The 21,836-nt window shown below is 39.2% G+C and overlaps 1 protein-coding gene across 3 annotated transcripts in view; it reads right to left on the bottom strand.

Annotated features, from left to right (window-relative positions):
- cysu (peroxidase homolog) overlaps positions 1 to 21,836 on the bottom strand; it is a 187,692-nt gene that overhangs the window by 51,972 nt on the left and 113,884 nt on the right. For all 3 annotated transcript variants that reach the window (XM_083115657.1, XM_083115658.1, XM_083115659.1), the window contains exons 6-8: positions 18,500 to 18,696; positions 2,623 to 2,796; positions 699 to 777 (exon numbers count right to left, since the gene is read on the bottom strand). In XM_083115657.1, the coding sequence (XP_082971783.1) occupies positions 699 to 777; positions 2,623 to 2,796; positions 18,500 to 18,696 (450 nt within the window). The remainder of the gene's footprint in view (positions 1 to 698; positions 778 to 2,622; positions 2,797 to 18,499; positions 18,697 to 21,836) is intronic.

Genomic DNA, 21,836 nt, shown 5'->3' with positions numbered 1-21,836 from the left:
ACATCACCATGACGTCTTAGGAACATTGACATTCAAAATGAGGGTTCAGTACACTAATAGGGTCTAAACAAGAATTTCTGAGTTTTGTAAATTAATTCACAATCTTAAGTTATAACGTTCAACAATTATAAGGTGAGAATATTTCACGGGACTGAAACTCACTGAAGGAAAGATGTGATTATGTTACTTAATATGTAGTCTTATTCATTAGATTCTATCATTATATCAGTTAATAACTGGATTTCAAATACATGTATTATGAATCGACGTGCGTGCAACAAATAAGGAATTGATGCGTAAGTTACATTCTTTGTTTCTTTGGTATAACACTTACTAGTTCCCCCACTTTCTTGCATCTTATGGAATTTGTATTTTTATTTATTCTGAACTTTCCCAACCAGTTACTTTTTTTTACTTTTACAAACCTTTGTTATCATCATCTACTAATGTTTCAGTTCTTCATCCCGTCCGAGTGTTCGTTCCGCATTTTTGTCACTCTTTACCTTCAGATGCCCCTAATGTTGTATTTTCACATCCGTGTTTGTCATGTTCCAAATTCCACACGTAGCCACCACTACTGTTTTGTGGACTTAATTTCCTCGGTCTGAACAGTATCATTCTTTGTAATAACTTAATGTATATGTAATAGCACTAATGTTAAAGATACTACACTTTAAACAAATAGGAATGCAGCTTACCTTGCAAATTTCTCGTCCACTCCATAGATGGTGTTGCCGTCCAAGACTCCTGTTAGCGTGTTGAATTGCAATCGGGAACCTAGAATGCAGAGAAATAAAGTTAAGGTAATAAATGTTTTCTTTGCTCCACAACTTCTTGTATAATTTTTATTCTAAAACTCGAAGAAGAACATTTCATGCATGCGATTAACTATTTTAGTATTACAAAAGTAAAAAAGAAAAGAATGGGTTAATGCAGATTGAACTGCAAGCGACAGCGGCAGGAGTTACGGAAGATATTTCGAACAATCCACGCCAATAGTTAACTCTTCACAATACCAATAGAAGCCAGGCTTGATGCGACACTTAAAAAAAACAACAACAACATGCAAACAACATGAATGAATGAATGAATGGGAAGGAACCTAATTTAAACACACTTTAGAAGTAAACTCCTCTTGGTAGACGTAAAAGCTGTAGGTTGACAAAATGTACATTGTGTTGATGGTCGCTCACAGTTCAAGAGTTCAATTGTGGAGAATTATTTTAAGAAAAAAAATTCTGAAATAAACAAGGAAGCTCAGAGGTGGGAAAAGAAATGGGTCCTGTGTTCGGTTCCCGTTGGAGGCACGGTGCTTCGAATTCCACTTTACTAGTAGCTTCATTCTCGATTAGCTTATCGAAGTTTAAAACAAACTTTCCTATTTTATTCTTTAAAAAAATGACGTTTCACCTGACTAACAACTTCAGCAGAATCTTCAGCAACTTTTAAGAATGCCTCAATATATTTTTCTAGCCAAAAATGCATCGTTTCCTAGTTTTACTCTATAAATCATTTTTCACTATAACTACATGTAGAAAAAAGAGCATGCATTTTAAAAGCTTCATCAATAATAAAGGGCAATTGCTGATTGAGGTGTTACTTCAAGAGTCGTAGACAAGTTTGAAAAAATAATAAACCTGCTTGCTACAGAACTAAGCCATTTGGTATACTTCCAACCATGGACGTCAGCAGGATTTTTTTCTAGGGAGGGGCAAACAAGGTAATTTCTTTCCAGGGGGAGGGAAAAGGAGGGATATTTCCCCCCATAACAGTGATGGCCCCTTAAAAAAAACATTGCTTCAGTCTGAAATTATCATGTTCTTTCAATGCTCTTATAATAATTAACATACTGTGACTAAAATGAAATTATGTGTGAAATACATATTTATGGACTTCCATATGAACATGAAAATTATCCTCGTCACTGTGAAGGACTTTTCATTCAGTGCAAACGTCACATTGTAATTGTTCGAGACTACCATTCGTAATGCGTAGCTCTTCGTGGATGTATCCCATTAAAATCGTGTGCAATGGCATGCGAACGTCTCTCCCTAGACGTCACTTTGATCCGGATGGGTTACCGACGCGCTAAAGACATTTTCATGCTTTTTTTCTGACACCTCGAAAAGGAGCAAATTGGTACAATAATTCATTCATAACTTTTTACTGGTTAAAGATATGTGGAAAAAACCTTCGCCATTGCATTTCTCGTGAAATTCTAGCCTGATTTGATATATCATATCAGCCTTCTCATTTAAAATTTTGAAGTTGAATTAAAGATGGCGGCCGTCATCGTTATAAGCCTTATAACATTTTCCTCCACCCCTATTACAAACGTACAATGTTAGTTTTGCGGAACGGAATGTCATTTCACTTGTACTCGGGTGTCTCCACACTTTTGGACCACCCTGTATAAAATTTTTAGGTGAACACTTTTCCAACGAATCTTCAATTAGTGAAAGTAGAAGCAACTGAATATGGCGAGAGTCGAATCGAACTTGCATAATCGTGACCCGTTCATTATACACATTCCTTTCAGTTTCTAGATCAAGTGAACAAAAGGGAAATAATAACATCGAGAGGGGCTAAAGCACAATGAAACCAAATGCAGAGAACACTCACCTAGTCTGCAGCCTGGTCGCACAGCCGGGAAACCTCTGACAAAGTCCTGGCAACGGACATTGAACAGCCGATAGAAGTAGTCGTCATGAGGGATTTCGATTTCCAGGCAGTAAGGGTTCTTGAGGTGTGGTGGGCGGTGGCAGCATTCCTCTGGTTCGTTTTTGTTCAGTGGATCTGCAAGAAAATAGATTTCTCAGTAACAAGCAGAGGAAATATGGGTCACTTCAACTTGTCAAGGACCTTATATTTTAAGAATCTTCCATGAAATTTGGGCTATATTAGTTTCTATGTAGAAGTTTCAGCCAAAAATTTAGGCTTGATCAGGACTCACTGTGGCTTACCGTGCTATTGCTCTACCAACTGAGCTACCGAGTCAGCTCTGGTTTCGCATGATTTTTCGCTGTCTGTTTAATCTGTGCTGAATTGTCGTTTGAATTTCTACTTAGTACATCTTCCCTGTGTGCTAAGTAGTAAGGCAACATTAATTTCTGTCACGGATATTAGCTCTTACACCGTGACTTCAGTGATACATGTCTGATAACTTTCTACAAACAATAACATCAGCATCAAACAAAAAAGCATGGTTATTGGACTGAAGTTTCAGTAATTGGTTGAAGTCAATTATCCATGGCATACCCTTGTGGCTGATACCGGATAAATGGACCCGATCGAAGAGCAAAATAACACAAGGTAAAAAGAATGCAAGTAAAAGGAAACAAACAAGGTGTAGAGTGAGGTGCATAAGTATTACCAAGCAAATTGCATAATGCCATCTGGCGGCTCTTAATTATGTGATGAACTAGTAGGAAGAGAATGGATTCCTATTAGCTCTTTACCAAATTCTGTGTTTATCCTTTTTTTGTTTTACGCAATAAGAGCTTCAAAGGCTGACTCAAAACGCCAAACAATCTGTTGACAAGTTCTGCACCTGCATACGAAAAAATCTTTTCCATAAAAATCATAGTGTGCAAGGGGAAAATTAATGAAAATAGTCATGGACAATTTGCCAAGCAATACTTGTCCACCACATAATAAAGAAACGCAGGGAAGGATATGCTCGAGATAGAAATAAAGAAAAAGAAACATACTTTTAAACATAAAGCTTGGACGTTATCAAGAACAGTGCAAGAAAAAATGTAATTTTCTGTACGGAAGTAATCTTAAAACACCGTTAGTGCTTCCGGTGATTAGACACTGGAGTATTAGGCTTTGCCACTTATAAAGACTACCACCTCACAAATTGCCTCTGTACATGTACAATGAAAGTTTACACAAGGGTCCATTTACGTCCAAGGCCGATTTTTTCTCCTTGTCGTTGGGCAACTGGTGTGCAACCTTATCACGATCTTCATTTCAAGCCATAACATCATAATCGCTGTGCATCTTACACAAACCTGATTTTCTGGTTTGCAACTCGCCAGTCATCTTTCGCTCTCATTTGTTTATTTAAAAAAAGATAGTTCTTTCTTGATATTTAGGTCAGTCGAAAGTAGAAAATAAATATTTGCACACGTTATGACAAAAACGTTGTATTATTATATTTAAAAAGACAATGAAAAGTATAATGTAGCGAAATGCATAGATATTGTAAGGCAAATTGTCCATTGCTAATTTAATATGTTTTTCTCTTGCATCACACATGTTTTTAAGGAATATGATTGGGTTGATGCTGGTGCAAAGATGGACAACACGGTGAACAATTTGCTGATAATATTAATAGATAAAAATACACTACTAGTCTTACTCTGTGTTCTAACAAGCAATGAACAGTTGGAGAATCATAGAGATCACTTGCTGAATTCAAACCACACACACACCATGGTTTCGTCAAGTCAGAGTTACAACAAATGTAATTGTATTAATTAACAGACTGAGATCGGGGTACTAGTACTAGGCAACATTTATTCAGAATAGGAATAACGAACAATAAGAGATCTGGATGTGGACGTGCAACATAATAATAGTGGAATTCCCAAAATATAATAGGAAGAGAGAAACCTCATGTAAAACTTTATATAACTTAAAAGATTCAATTTCCAATACATTTATCAAGTTCGGTGGTCAATCCAGATGTTCCAATGGGTTATAGTTTGTTAACATTGTTAAGAAAATGTAACATATAATTTGTAAAGGGGATTGTTCTCATTCTGAATGTAATGTCTGTGAAATGGGGGGGGGGAGCGAAAGGATATTTTTAATGTAAAACAATTACCGTATGTATTTTTTATGGATGGACAAAATGCATAATGGACAAAACACTGCTTAAAAGCTGTTAGGTCCAAAATAAAAGATGAATGAATGAATAACAAGCAATGACTCAGATTGACGTATAATACATTGCATCGGACAATGTAATCGACAAACATTGGAAAGAAGATAAAATTATATCTAATATAAATAAAGTGGCTGAAAAAATAGTTGTTAACAACAGGAAATATTACCGAAAGTAAATAAACAAGAAATAGGAAAATTCCACAATATTGTACTATAACATAATACACCATAATGATACCGAGACGAGTATGAAACTAGAACCTTCAAGACTTGTCGAGACGAGTGTTAGCATACGAGACTTTAGTAATCTATTTGATTTGATTTGCTTTATTTTACTTCGCTTCTTGTGCCACTTTCGGCTAATTTGCGAAGATGAGGATGAGTGATGATATGATGAAATTGATGAATGGACACTCACAAATATCCACGCCAGGCCAGGATTCGAACCCGGGACTCCTGGCGTCGTAGCGCGATGTGCTAACCACTCCGCCACAGGGGCCGGCATTTTAGTAATTTATTGTACTGAACTATATATCCATTTTAAACCACTTTAATTCATTCAGACCCACCGAGAAGATATCTACCTTATTATTTATAGATTCGAAATGTATTTTTTGTTTCTCTTAATTGCAAAGTTAATCAATTAATAGCAAATATGAGTCGTAATGGCTTCCCCGACGGCGTAACGTCGTCGCCTTGTTGTCTAGCCTTTCTGTGCACATAGTGGACTAAGACAAGGAAACTGAAACTCATGAGCCTACTGTATATAGACCATGCAGAGATTCATCTCGTCTCGTCACCATCGTTAGAAGTGGCAGGAAACATAGCACGGAATAAATAAATTCAGTGAATGAAAATTACAAAGGAAACAATGGGGCAAAAGTACTTCAGGGGGAAGAGGGCCTAATATAGCGAAAATTGGGTGAAACATTAAAATATGGATTTAATGAGCGTGAAAGTTTATTTCGTGTTGAATGCTCTTCACCGTCATTATTACAGTTACCATTCAATAGAGCAGCCACAACTCCAGGCCACGCGGTGAAGTAAGCTATATGTGTGCAACACAATCCAGAGCTATCATGTACGACCTTTCTGGAGATCAAATGTGAAGCTTGTTCAAACATCAACGAACGAGGTATTTAAGACGCAACATACAGGCGAATTCCATACAATCTAGTCTCTAAATATTGGGTCTCATGAATAACAGTGCATTGTTAAAGTCGAATTACTTCCGGAACATCTCCAGCGTACTACGCGAGTCTGTCTAGCGAGCCTAGTGGGCGTGTAGAGCCTGAGCAGGGGGCTTAGCGATAGGTTCTGGGTTGAGTTGACGTCAGCGGCTCGCTTCGTTGATTGGCTGCTTCGAGAGTTGTGACTCGTTCCAAAGTTTCCAATGCATAACAGTCAAAGATGTTATGGAAATAATCTCCCTCTACAGAAATGAAGATTCGAGATGTTAGTTTTGGAAAACACTTAATTACGCTACAGTGCTAAGCTATCAGCTAAATTCCCTCTACGTTTGCTACATGCAGACCAGATGAAATCCCTTTCCTAATGCACATTCCAGAACATGGTGTTACTTCTATCAGACTACAATGGAACAAGGGGAATTATTTTGTTTGGTATGGTGGAATTCAGAATTCTTAAAATTTCTGTCATTGAAATGACGCCTTTCCTTTCCTTGTTTGTTTTCACATTAAAGTGAAAGGCAAAGACGCCCTTTTAAATTATAGCTTATTTTGTGTTTTGAGTGCCAAGGACAAAGGCGAAGGCTATCGAAAAGAATCTCCTATTGTATTATGTCACAGCAAACTGGTTGGGTGAGCGGTTAAGTCTTAGAATGAAATCTCGATATTTCTTGTCCATCCACATTAACCGTGAACTCAAATAACCAGAACGATTAAAGCATGTTAGATGTTTTAAAAAAAAAGTCATGAATGCAAATGATAAACATGAGGAAATGTTCTTCTACAATTCACGAAAGTAGGGTCCAGTATTCTGTAATTAGCACTGCTTGTTTAATTACTCTAGAAGATAATGCTAGCTTGCGAACTAAATTATATATAAAATATAAATTAGATATGGCTGACGTGAGAGAAATGTGACGAGAATCAGGAATTTTGGGGTCATTCATGTAAGTTTTCAAGAATAAAAGGTTGTCGTGGACCTATTTTTTTACGAATTAAATAAGGCACTTAATTGAATTATACTTTACTGCGGCGCATATCGGATACACTTACTATTTGTCATATCTTGTATAATTTCTTTGTAATTTTGCTGTATACAAAAGTTATTCTACGCTTAGCCATAAACTGTTATGGATTCGCTGACTCAGATATCTTGAATTGTTATTTTTATTTTTTCTACGTAATTTTAATTGTTCTCTATAGTTAATTCACGTATTGGTTCTGTTAGCATGTATTTATTAAATAAAGTAGTGTTGTCTTATCTTTTTAGGTGTTAAGTTATAGGACACTTAATGTGTCTAGTAGTCAATATAGGTTAAAAGGTTAGTTTTGTGCCTTGTGTTTTTCAGTCATTTGTTACCGACTGTTCTCGTGGCTACAGATTCGCAGCAACAGCGATGGTTTCACAGCCCGAGCAGAACATTTTTTTTCTATTCTTTCCCTTGCGAAATGATTCAAGCGAAGCAAAAATTGCTCCAGCAATTAAAACAGCTTGAACGAGGCGAGAGATTCAGACTCAGATTAACGCCCTCTGTGGCTAAAAGTGACGAAACGCGTTCACATTGCGACACCGAGGCCGATTATAGGTCATTTTCCAAAGCGAGATTTCACGGTTCTCCGCTGTGGCGCTGCTTAATGGATGCAAGGGGGGAAAGGGGAAAAAGTGAGCGATATTCGTTTCAGCAACCGTGTGGGCCATGCTTGCGGGGGGAAAACTGTGTAACGTTTCTTTTTTGATCCGTGACTCTCTTTCTTGTCTGTGACTTCTTTCTTACAACACGTTTCCTTTTCTTGCTTCTGTTCGGTTCGTGTGCTACGCAGCTTATTTGTTCTCCTTCGGCGTCCGTTGTTGTCGGAGCTGCTTTCGAGAAACAAATTTCACGCCACGTTAATTCGGGAAGTAAAGAAATGACACGCAGAAACATTAAGCCGGCTGAAGAAAAGTCGGAGAAAAGTTTTCAGCTCTTCCTTTCTGGCGCGAGAGTAACAGGGTTTCAAGGTCAAATAGAAATAATAACCGGAATAATCAGCCGGTAGATGGTGCGGTAGGTTATAGTATTAAGTGTGAATGTTCTTGCTGTTTGGGAGATGTGTCCAGTCATTATATTACTCCTCTCTTTTATGAAAGTAAATACTCTTATCATACACTTTACAAGAGTGTAGGGAGATCGTACTCTTTTGAAATATCAGACGAGACCAGGAATTTACCGTGGTCAGAACTTACCAAACTGTGGTAATATTCGCGGTGCATTGTTAATTTAGGAAGGAAAATGTCTATGCAACTAAGTTTATTTTTAATCCCATGCACACAGCAAGTATAAGTGCGTTGAAAAGCCCCCCCCCCCCGCATTTTGATTCTACAATGCCCATCTCCAATGACAATGCAAAATATGGACGTATTCCAGCTTCTATCAATCGGTAGGCTATGTAATACGAGGGTCACTATTTATATTTTGAGCCTAACAATAAAAAACAGGAATTTGGCATTGAAAACTGCTTTATTGTTTTTCGAAGTATTCTCCTTTATGGTCAATACACTTTTACATTCGTTCGAACCATTTGTCAAAGCAGTTTTTCCAATCTTCTTGAGACACCTCCATAATATGGTTTTTGAACGCATCAACGGCGTCTTCCGCCGACGAAAATCGTTGTCCACGCAATTTATTCTTGACATTCGGGAACAAGAAGAAGTCATTGGTTACCAAATCAGGACTGTACGGCGGATGACCCATCAATTCGATTTTTTGACTGTTCATAAAGTCGGTTGTTAGACGAGATGTGTGACAGCTGGCATTGTCTTGACGAAGAATGATCCGACTGCGTTTGTTTGTTTTCCGTATTTGACCGAAGACCTCTGGCAAACAAATTGTTGTGTACCATTCAGAGTTGACCGTTCTACGTTCCTCTAAAGGCACAGTTGCCACATGACCAGTTTTCCCGAAAAAACAGGCGACCATTTGTTTCGATGTGCTTCGAGCGCGAACAACTTTTGTTGGATTGGGTTCATCTTGAAACACCCATACAGTCGACTGCTGTTTACGTTCCGGCTCATATGCATATATCCATGATTCGTCACCTGTTACAATCTTATATACGTCTTTTGAAGCACCACGATTGTATTTATTGAGCATTTGTTTGCACCAATTGACGCGAGCGTCTTTTTGAGTTTTTTGTCAAATTGTGTGGGATCCAACGAGAACATACCTTTCTCACAGCTAAATGATCATGTAATATTTTATATATGCTGGTGGAACTAATGCCTATGGTTGCCTCAATCTCACAGTATGTCACATGACGATCTTGCAGTATTAGGTTTTGCACAGCATCAATGTTTTCCTGAACAACAACTGATTTTGGACGACCTTCGCGAATCTCGTCGGTGAGCGAATGGCGGCCACGATTAAATTCGTTATACCAGCGTTTCACAGTGGCAAAGGATGGGGCTTCATCGCCAAATGTGGAAGTCAGTTGATCGATGCACTCTTGTCTTGATAATCAAAGTCGAAAATCGTAAAAAATCATCGCACGAAAATGTTCACGAGTTCATTCCATTTTATTGTTGTCGTGCAATCTCCAAGGCAACATAAACAACACAAATGAAGCTATTGATAAAACATTTGTAGTACGTTATGGTCAATAATTCCAGACGATTCTGTGCAAACGTCAAATCGCGCCTAACTTCAATCAGTGTTGCCAAGGCTCAAAATATAAATAGTGACCCTCGTATCACTTTCTGGTGTCCGAGATTTGAAAATATGCCCGCAGTAGCTGAAGTAGCCCTCATACCTAGGGCTGTAGTCGAAGGTATACGGTGACGTACGCCGTATACCCTCTGGTGGACAGTACTCATACCGTGCACCTTCTACGTTCGTTTCGTTTATTTATTTATATAATATGGCACATTACTCTAGTGAGCTTATTATTGTGAGATACTTGTGGTTTCACGTGATTGTGAACATAATGTTGAGGAGATCCCGCCCATACAGCAGAAATATGTGAATATGTGGTTCGAAAACTACCATGCTGTAAGTGACACTGATTCAAGGCAGAAGCCGCCACTGGCTCAATGCAATATAAACAACTACCTCTCTGTCTTGACCATGGAAGACAGATATTGATGAAAAGTGACCTGTCTTTCGTTATGTCGCAAATTAGCAAGTATGAAGATCTAAAAAAAATTCTGAACACCAATCAGATGCTAGTTGAGCCTTACATAAATCATTTGATTTGCCCATCTATTCGGGAGGTGGGGACAGACAACTGAATGTCAACATTTGGCCTTTCAATCCTGCGATACCTTCGAAATCATAAATTGTGCAAGTGTTTGTTGGTTTTCATCACCAGTGTATCAGTCATAATCATCTTTAACGCATTTCCTAATAACTTCACTGAAAACAGGAAAATAACTTAAGGAAAGGTGGAATTAATAGGGATTTGAACTCGCAACCTTTTGAATGAAATGCCGCATTGCCCAAATTGCTTTCGAAAGGAAGATAGCCGAACCATGTTCCATTCGCATTCAAGACAAGCTCTTCCTAGTGCATTTACATCGCAGTGCATTCGTGACAACGATCGCCCGTAACAAGGCTCGCCATTGGTTGAAACGGAGAAATTGTGTTAACAGCGGGAACAGTATCCATGCGCCGGACTCGAATTGGAAAGTCTTGTTCCTCGAAACGCGGATCGTGAGTCGTAGGAATGCAACTCGCGAGAACTTAGCCACGCTGCACCAGCGAAATGCAATGCAAGCGCTTTAAAAAAAGCAGGCCAATCGCTGGTGAATGGGTATGCACGCTCGCAAAACCTGCCCCAACACGTACTTGCTTGAAATCCACTCAATCAAGTCATAATTAGTGTATTTACCGAAGAAACAATTTGGATAAATATGCGCAGTCCCCCCACTGAACTCTGTTCTTGACTCCTGTACTCCCAAAATTCCTTTTCACTGTACAGCGTACTCAGTTTATAAGACAGGACATTGAATTCACTGAATTCTTAAAATGAAACATTACTGTGTACGAGAGGATATCCCTAACGCAAACCTCACAATGTAGGCACAGCCCCTCAAAATGTTGTACAGTGGTATACATAAGTATTACCAAGAAAATTGTCCATTGCTATGTTACTATTTTTGTTTTAAGTAATGCGATTTTCAGGAATTGAAACAAAACGCCGAACAAACTTCTGACAACCTCTACATTAGCACACGTAAAAATCCATGGAAATAGTCATGGACAATTTGCCGGACAATACATGTGCATACCTAATAACCTAATAATGCCTGAGATATGGATTACCGTAAAACAAAAACTCATGCAAAAATTACAAACCATGCCTCTATTAATTGGCAGCCATTACAACTTTCATTTAAATATAACTACAATGAAATACGATCCCAAAATGTTTTTTTCTTTCCAGTCATATAACGTCTGTATATCAAGGAAAGCAATTCTTGAATTTTATGTAGCTATTACGAACTGACTTCATTTTGAAGCCTCATGTTTATTTCTCAGATAGTCATTTTCAGTCAATGGCAGTGAAAATATTAGTATACTATGTTTTCAATTCTGCTCTGGTCTGTTTTGTAATAGTGAAAGTTTTAATACCCTGACCTCAGATCCACTAAACTAACACGAAGACCACCCTGAAAGTGGTTCTTCCAAATGAAGTACGTACATTATGGAATAATTTGAGAGTCAGTTCTCACTGGATTACCGAGTTGCCATGTTTGTGAACTGCGCATACGCTAGATTCTCATATAGATATGACACTCATGGGCGGAGTTTGAGCTTTTGTTTTTGGGGGCCAGACTCTGGGAGAAGCATATCATGTACCCGAGCGTTATTGAATATTCCCTAGTTTATAAGGGGTCCGGAGGCCTTCCCCCGGAAATTAAAAAAAAAACGAACATCTTAAAAGCACTGAGTTTTAGACTTTTTGGATTTGAAAATGTTAAATTTCCTCGCTTAAACAAATATTAATTGGTATATTGGTTGCCAGTTTTAAAAGAAGCAAAACAGTACGATTATTGCATTTTGCATTTCATTAATATTTTATTGATACAATACTCGTATTTTTAAAAGGTTACGGTACAATAGTAAGCTTCAGAAATTTTAGAAAAATTAAATTGAAAAGTTATTTTGATGCCTCAACAGTAACTGTTGACACCACACAAAGTCATTATACGTTTTCCTTTCTTGAAACTGTACACATCAATCAAATCATCTAAGTTAATTTTTTTAACAACATCTGATTCAGAGTATAAGATCATTAAATTGTGCAACGCAACAACTCGTGGATTCGCCTCATAGGAGAAAATGTCCTCTCACAAGTTGCACTCTTTGATGGCAGGGTAAGAGCAATTTTCAGAAGAATGCTAACATTTTTGTATGTTTCTGTATGTTTGCTCAAAACTGTGTACACTATCTTTGAAACAACATTCTTCAAAGGCGCACTTATCAAACTCAAACCTGAACTTTCCATTCCATTTCTTAAAATGGTCATTTCTGCCTTAAACATTGTTGTGCCTATACCAGAAATGGAGTAAATCTCAATGAAACGTGCAGCTCCTTCTTCATCCAGACGAATAAATCTTTCACTGGCTTCAGCAACTTCCAAAGTTTCACCACTAAATCATCTTTTCAGTTCGCCAATCAACATATCCAACAATAGATAAAAAAATCATACTTTTATTTTTTTCTTCCAGTTTTCTTCACTTTGAAATGTAGAAAGTGTTTCAGCAAATGTCTCTTCTCTGGTTCTCTGGTCAACTGAAGAACAAACCAGATAAGCATCTAATTTGTTTGATATCAGTCTAGGCCGTTTTGGATTTGTACCTTCTTTCTTAGACCTAATCCTTTGTCAACACCCTTTGTTCCATTCCATTTTCTGTTTCAAGTGTTTTCGTTTCGCTGGGACTCGGCTACACTGGAACTTTGAGCTATTGAGGCATCAGCTTTCTGAAGGGACTGGGATAAAACATTTATCAGGGGGAAATATTCAGAAAATACTGATAAACATACAATGAAATCCAACGATATTATAGCTGAAAGCAGGACTTTCTTTATCTAAATTACCTCCAATAGCTTTAGCTTTTTCTTCTCTGTCACGTTGTTTCAGAAAAAAAGAACGAATATCAGTCTTGGTATTCTGCTTTTTACTCATTGTTACCTGGATTGTAGACAGTAGGCCTACCACTTACAGACGATAAACTAAAAAATACATTAACAACGAAACAGTTCTGCTAAAGAACTATACACCAGAACACAAAACTCACTCTTATAAAGCCACGAATGAAAAACACACTGTAGCCTACAGTGGTAACTGCAGACTGCACTGACAGTGTGGCTAGGAATTCGGACAAATCTATTTTAGGGGAAATAGTGGAGAAAGCTAATGAGTTGAGTGTTGCATCAGAGCCAGTGTTTCGAATCCCACTTGTAAGAACTACCCGCTATTGAGGCGCAATTATCGCACATGCCATCGTGCCAAACGTCAAGATTTGAATATGGCTTCAAAGCAAAAACGTAGTAACTGAACTTAATCATGTGTTATTTTTATTAGTCTTTTTTATGTTGGGGAGGCAGGCCCTCCCTGCCCCCTCCAGAACTACGCCTATGATGACACTTCACTCGCGTCTGAAAGTTAGTACAGAAGATACTAGCGCCGCCAATCGAATGGTTTGAACAGGAAGTCGTGGGCCAGTGTTGCAAAACATTAAAAATTGATGTATAACTTCCATTACTATACGTTTTAATCCTATTTGGCTTACATTACAACACGAGCGATCTGTTTAGTGAAGACCAGGCGCGGCTCGTGCATAATTTTCCTGGGGGTTCACCAAAATTATGCAAAGTGGACTTATCTAAACCTTTTGAGACACAACACGCTTTGGTTCGTAGAGATAGTACTGGGAAAATTATCAAATTTTGGCCTGTAGATTACTGACAAAGTTAATTTGATTTATGTTCAGATAACAGTGACAGCACCAAGGAGTGTGTGTGTACGGGGCCACGCACTTCACCAGCCACGCACTTCAAAACAAACTAACAAGTATGGAGACAATGACACGTAACAAAGTCAATCGCGCGCGTCCCCTCGAACACCATCTCGCGGTAGAGTATAACTGAACGCACGAAACCCAAACAACTTTTTGGTCGTCTTCTGACGTAACTGCGAAATGCCTTCATTGTTAGGTTAGGATTGAATAAATATTAAATTACATTTTTGTTCAAGCACGGTAAAGCCCCTTAAATTGCTGTGTATATATTCTAAGACAACTAAACCTAAAAAGCCTAACATGTCAACGAAAGCATTTAGTCTGACGTAAGAAGACCAAAAGGTTGTTTAAGTCTTGTCCGATAAGCGACCCCTCGTCCTCGCGCTATTTTTTACTTTTCGGCTCCTTCCACCTGAAGTGTTTTTATCTTAAAGAAGAAAACTCTGAATGTGTAGTCAAGTTGTTTTCTATCATATTTATCTTATTTGTCCCATCATCTTTACTTCTAGCTTTCGTTTGGGGTCACCTCTACATTTATATTACACCCCCTTCATTAATCTAACAAGTCTTGTAAAATATAAATAATACAAAGAGAATGCCAAATGAATTCAAATTGAAACACATAATGCAACACTGGAAGAGAGAAGAGCGTGGTTGACTCCAGCTCGCTGGTGATCCTACGAACTGCGCATGTCCGTTTTGACGCGACGACCTTCCTGGAGTATCCGACTGCATGTATTTTCGCCATATGTACGCGTCGAGCTTCTGCTAGCCGCCCTAAGCTTTTAGCATGGTAGGGGTTGACTTGCGGAGGTTCAGCGGAGGCTTTGCACGAAACGGAACTAGAGGGGAGCTGAGTGGCTCTGGCCCGCGGTTTCTCCTTCTCACCAAGAGAATTTGCCACTCTACGCTTTTGAACATCTCAGTTATTGTTTATTTTGTATTTTACTGGGGGTTCACTGCACATTTGCTCTATACAGCCAACCGCGCCTGGTGAAGACTGAAGTTTCTGCTTGTTGAGGTTATTTTGTTGCCTTGCACCTGACATTAGCACAGGACGGTGGTTTCACCAAGTTGTCGCGTGCATGATGAGGTGTTAGCCATATCCACAGCTTTATACGTATATCATGGTGTATATTGCACCCATCTGCCCCCTATACCCTGTCCCAGCTAACTGTGGAGCAAGGCCGCGCACAGCGTCAGGGAAGCGAGGGAAATCTATTGGCCAGTAGACGCTGATGGGAAGGCTGGTAACTTCAGTCGCTTTCCCCCCTCTCCACGCAATTCCGTTCCTCTCACGTGTTCATTGGTGGAGCAGTCTCGCGTCACTACTTGCGCAGAGACTTGTTTTCGTTTGCCTGCTCTACAGTTAGCTGGGACGGAGTATAGGAGCAGAACTAACCTATCGGCCAGTTATGGCACTTGCATGAATTCGAATGATGTTGCAAAATCCGGCTGATGCTCATATGCATACTGGAAAAAACCTTGCTCTGTCCCTTCTAACCTGGTCGAAGAGCACCAAGATAATTTGCTTGTAGAAGTAGGGGAGGGGAGGCAGGGTTTACTGCCAATATGTGCGCCAGTAACCGGTAACTTGCCTTGGAGAGACAGGTTCCACAGCACAAAAGAAAATTGTTTTTCATCTTTTGGATGGAGGTGAAGTCGTTGCTTGCGAAAGAGTATTGACATGAAGGATGGGAAAGAAGTTGACCTCATGACTCAGTGTTGATGTTGAAGACTGCATCATGAATTTTGAATAACATCGCGAAGAATGCGTGTCCGAAATATCCACAGGGCAGACTTTCACGATATTGTTGACCAACGTGTTAGAAAGTAAATTTACATATGGGTACCATTTTGTTTGTTAAAAAATTATATCACAAATTGTCGGAAATGGCGAAGAAATGCCAGAGGAAAAGATAAGAGTGAATCAAGTGAGCACAACTAAGCCTCATTGGCTATATTTTTTTACATCAAGTTTACAGATCGATACGTGTACTTCATTCAGAAAACACTATTCAGAATGCATTTTTTAAATGTTTTTGATGTCCTCAAATTTTTGTGCACTTTCAATTTAAAAAAATCATGATATCAAAAATGTTATGTACTTTTTGGAAAAAAACTGTATTTACTTAAATGGGATGGAAATGAATTTATTGTAAAGACGTAAAAAAAAGTGGGGAGAATTTGGGATGTTCATGTTTGAACTCTTGCATCTCTGAGAAATGATAGTATTATTTCAGGGAACGGTTTGTTCAGTTTTGTTTCTAGAAATATCACTATTCTCTGTTTACAAGTAGAGACATTCACTTCAAAATGTACGGTAAACCTTTGCAAAGTTTCTAACGTTTTTGAAATTTACACGTTAGAATTGTTGTCTCTCTGTGTAAAAGCGTTCGAAATTGTGTTTTCTACGTTTTTTGATAGAGCAGCGCTAGCAGAGTAGTTTGAACTGCCATATGTAATGTTTGCAATGCTTCTTTCGGTAAGAGCGTTGTTGTGGTACTGGTACAAAATACACTGTGCTTTCTGGTAAAGAATATTTGATTTCAGTGGTAAACAAAATTCCTTGACCTACTTGTGGTTTAAATATACATTTTCATGGAGGAGAAAATGAGTATTTATTTAAAAACTCTGCACTTCACATGAGTACAGCGGCTGCAGTTGAACAAGATCGAATGCTTTTATATCTATTCGGGAGTGAGACTAACATGAGATAATAACGGGTTTACCTTTTCACAACATCTTACAGTACAAGGCTTTTGCTCTTATATGCATGCTGTCCCAACACACACTAAGAAATTGCGGAAATATTAAGGCAGCCTAACCTACTAACCTAACCTACTCGATTAACACAACATCGCGAAACGTTGCTAACGTAACGCTCACACCGCATGGATGGATGTATACCCGTTTCGGCAATCCTGATGTCATCCTTCGAAGCTCGTATCTTGTGTGACTCTGGATTCGCCGAATTCCCGGCATCCAGTAGTGCAAGGCATCTTCCGACGGCTCGTGTCCTTATCTGCCAGTGCTGAGGTCCGCTTCTGCTGGGACCCTAGTCACGTGGGCATCAAGGGGAACGAAGCAGTCGATACTGCCGCCAAGTCTGCTGATGTAGACGATGACGTTCTCGTCCACCTGCTGCCAGCTAGCGACCTGCAGTATGTATTTCGTTGTTGCCTTCTTGACACTTGGCGGGCCGAGGGATGCGGAGACGGGGAACAAGCTTCACGTTATCACGCCCACCACAGGTGCATGGTGTTTCTCGTCACTTCCCTGTCGTCGAGAGGAAGTTACTCTTACCAGACTGCGTATTGGACACAACCGTCTAACGCATGGCAACTTGCTGCAAAGGCTGGACCCTCAGATCTGTCGTGTTTGTAACATTGTTTTAAGTGTTCGGTATATTCTTATTGACTGTGTCGACTTTGCTATCCTCAGACAGGCTGTTAATCTTGCCAGCTGTTTCTCATCCCTGTTGGGTGATGACAACAGTATTTTATCCAAGGTTCTTAGATTTTTGCGAACAGCTGGTCTCTTCCACCGTCTGTGAGGAAGCTTTTAATGCATTCTGACTTTTTAATGTATTGTGCTTGTTTTGTGCACTGCACAAAACAAGCACAATGTGCAGGTCTTTTTACAACCTTGAAATTTTAATTTTTCCCAAGGGGCACTTTACACCCCTTATTTTTAATTTTTCAGTCAGAATTTTAGATAAGGACCCCGTATACATGGAAGGGTGCACGCACCCAAAACTTTTAATTAATTCATTCGTATCTTTTGTTTCACGTTGATGTGAGCAGAGAAACACGACAATTAATTTCTCACACTCACTAACGAAAGGGAAATTACTGAGGAAAGTCCTCATTTTCTGCGGTGACAAATGGAAAAACTAATCACACGTTGTCATGCACGAACACAACCGTGACCAATGGATTTCAACGCCTGGGAACATAACGACCGCTTAATTATATACGCCTCCCCTCCCCCCTTCTCCTGAGCTTAGAAACACTCCGGGCGTCGATGCATTAGCATCCGGCGATGAAGTACAATAATTTATCCTTGCCGGAATTTCCTAGCTACGCTCAGCTATTGTCGCCATGGAAGTATGTTGCTGGAGGCAGTCATATATTAGTAAATACACTGCACAATGTTGCACAGTGGGATCAATGATTATTGCCGTGCAAATCGTCCATCGCCATTTTGGTGCACTTTATTTGACCCAATAAGAGCTTCAAGAATTAAAAGAAACTCAAAACAAGCTGTTGACAATTTCTGCACCAGCATACATCGCTTACAAACACATAGGATGTAAGAGAAAAATGAATTAAAATAGTCATGGACAATTTGCACGGTGATACTCATGGATCAGACTGTACGTAATATTTCAAAGTTGTAAAGTTCTTTAACTTACCGAGAGGTGTCGCAGTGAGGGTCAAATCGTGATCCATAAACTGTCCCCACGCGACTACCATGACTGTGCCTGCGTGATCGTGGTATCCCTCATCCGGGTGCACTGTTCGGGATACGATCCTAGGAAGAGGAAGCTGGTTGCCTGTGACGCTTATACGTGGCGCAGTTATGCCGTCGGCGTACAAAGGACCTATCAACCTGTAAACAGAAGGAAAAGTTTACATTTTATTCTAGTTGTGTAAAGCTTTTTCTCAATGACAGTAATGACCACAAATATTCTAATTTAAGGTGATCGTGTAGCACAGCTCGATCTAGCTCACAGCATTTGTGAGATTAATTCCAAAGCTGGTTAGCGAGCTTATATAGTGACGTCAGAAGACTGACTCCCTCTACGTATAAGATATGAGCACGAACTTTCAGAAAATAACCCAAACAGCTCAAATATTTATTTATTTATTTATTTATTTATTAAGAACATTTCAGATACAGCACGTAGCCATTTTAAACTGAAATCAGTAACAATAAAAGAACAAAAGTAAAAATAACAAAATAAGACAAAAGATTAGTATAAATAAGTCAAGATAGCACAAATATTACTGAATGCTTCGAGTTCACTAACTGTATTATTAAATAAGTTACTTGGAGATGTGTTTTATTTCTTCATAATGTTAAGTACTTTTTAAAGTCTAAGTTTTAAATTGTATGAGTAGATTATTTGTTGGCAGGATAATATTTTAGGGGGTACTGATGGGGGAAACCCTGGGGGGTAAAGGCGGTCAGGGGAGTGATGCTGATCACATCACCCACACTCACGACCGGATCAAGAAAGTGTGGGGCGTTATCCCCACACCCCCTATACGCCTTTATGGCGTGGTGCTAAGCACAGGGGGGCACTTTACCGTTACCTTTTACTAATGGGCATGAGGCTACCACCTAAAATGTCCTCGTCCCAGAAATAAATTTTATTTTCACTTGTCGCCTGAAAATTTCTTGTTGTATGTTACAATTTTGTTATTTACTAACGCCCTGCATTTATAATTTGAACGGCAATGTGTGATGTAGCTGTGATTATGTGAACATAGTAAACAAACAACCTTTACGTCATGGGAGTTTCAAAGAGAACTTAGTGCCCTAAATATAATCACAAATACGCCACTGGCTTACAACCTACAGCTTCAGGAATAGTGTTGTACAAGCTAGAAAAGGATTTTTCTAAATTTAAGTTTTGCTAGCCAAACAATCCAAATCTAGAAGCTAAGGGAATGAATGGAAGCGTTGGAAAATTGTTTCCAGCGAACTTGCCTTGACAAAGATTTATTGCAATTGAACCCGGTACACATAATTCTCGAGGAGGCAGGCAGGTGGCAAAACTCCTGTTATGGGACATTTTTCTTTTCTCTTTTCCAATCAGGTGCAACGTGCTGCTGTTTTCGGGGTGTGACAGAGCTCGACACGAAAAGCAGGTTTCGGCAGCTGTTGCGTAAGGTGTTATCCCACGAGGCTAATGTCCCTATGCATCAACTCCCGTTTTGTGCTGCCATGTGCGTTGACTACTGTGCTACCTTCTCAGAGACGTTCTCAATAAATTTAAAATGAGCCTTAACTTCGTTAATGTTAGATGCTCTGGATGCTCTCCATGGATTACTAAAGCTACATTGATGCTGTTTGGATTATTCCGTGAGAGATTCCAGAACGTCCAACAGTTCGGAAGTCGCGCGCTCGAAATAGCCCTGCAATCATAGGCGTGCGCACGGGGGGCAAGTGGGGCGGATGCCCCCCTAATCATGGACGTCCGCAGATTTTTTCCACGGAGGGACAAGCAAGGTATTTTTCCATGGGCATATTACCCCGATTACAATGTTGCCCCCTCAAAAAACACCTCTTGAATTTGAAATTATAGCATTCCTACATCCCCATTATAATTAATGTAAATTACTGTCACGGAAATCAAATTATAGGTTGTGAAATGTATACTTTTAGATTGACATTCGTGTTCAAAGGGGAGATGTGGCCATCCTTGCCTCCTTCCAGACGTCCATGCCCCTATATTATTATATTTTCACCCACCTAGAAATTTAGGATAGAGGAATGTTATCGTCGTTTTTAAACGATATTATACTCTTAAAGAAAGTGAAGTATTTTCAAGCCGATGAAAGTTCAAAGCAACTATGGGGGTAGGGGTGCAGTGGAGCAACCATAGGGGGGCAGAGGGCATTGCCCCCAACCTTGGACGGAAATAAATTTTAAGGGGACAAACATAGAAGTAAAGAAAAGCAAGACTAGCAGAATCTAACAGTAGCAGGACAAAAGGATACTCAAGATATTTTCATGTCTTTCTTGCATTATGTCTTCCAGACGGCCAAGAGCACCTGCAGGGGCACAGAACTGCAATTGCCCCCTCGATATAAAATTTTATACAAATAAAAATACATTTCGTAAAATTTTCTTGCTCGCTTCGCTCGCGTTCTCTTCTTTTCTTACAGTCTTGTCAAGTTCAGAGCCGTAGTAGCTAGGGATCAACTGGAGTTGGCCATAGACGCCGAAACGGTCCACATAAAAAAAATGTAAAAGAGAAATTCCATGGCGCTCCATGAAAATTTTTACACCATATTAAATCAATACTGTTTTCATCTTGCAAAAATTTGGATCTGAAATTTTTTTAGCTCGCTTCGCTCGTATTTTCTTTTCTCTTTCTCTTAAATGCATGAACAATTGTTTGAAGGAAAAGGGGCGCACGTATTTGAGAGACAATTTATAACATTTTTGCTGTTGGTTTGTTATGGGGCGTATGAATTGATTATGTATGTATGTAGCCTATGTGTGTGTGGGTGTATACATACACACACAATCGTCAATGCAATAAAACTAAAACAGTGAGATAAAATTAGTTTTTTTATTTCTCAACTGAACTTTCATCAAGGCTTTTGCCCCCATCCTTAATCAGAGGGTCTGCGCACGCCTATGCCTGCAATGTGTCGTGTCTGTGATGTTTTAAGTGTTGTTCTTGAATATGCTGACTTTGCTTTCCTCAGGCAGAGTTTTAATCTTCCCAACTGTTTTGTCATCCCTGTTGGGAGATGACTACACTGTTTTAACAAACGTTTTTAGCTTTTTACGAAGAGATGGCTCCACTGCCTGTGAGGACGTTTTAAATTTATTCTTTCTTTTTAATGTGTTGTGTTTGTATTGTGCAGGTTATTGTAAAACATTGCACTTTTATCCTCTCTCAAGGGGCTTCTTACACCCCTTGGTTTAAACTTTTAATTAAGAAGTTTAAATAAGCGGATATTTCCCCGTATTCATTGAAGGCTGCAAAATTGCCACATGTGCCGACGTAT

This window comes from Lepisma saccharinum, chromosome 30 (genome assembly GCF_977018435.1).
Source record: "Lepisma saccharinum chromosome 30, izLepSacc3.1, whole genome shotgun sequence".
Lineage (NCBI taxonomy): Eukaryota > Metazoa > Arthropoda > Insecta > Zygentoma > Lepismatidae > Lepisma > Lepisma saccharinum.
The sequence above is the reverse complement of the archived record's forward strand: the minus strand, read 5'-3'. Positions and strand labels throughout refer to the sequence as shown.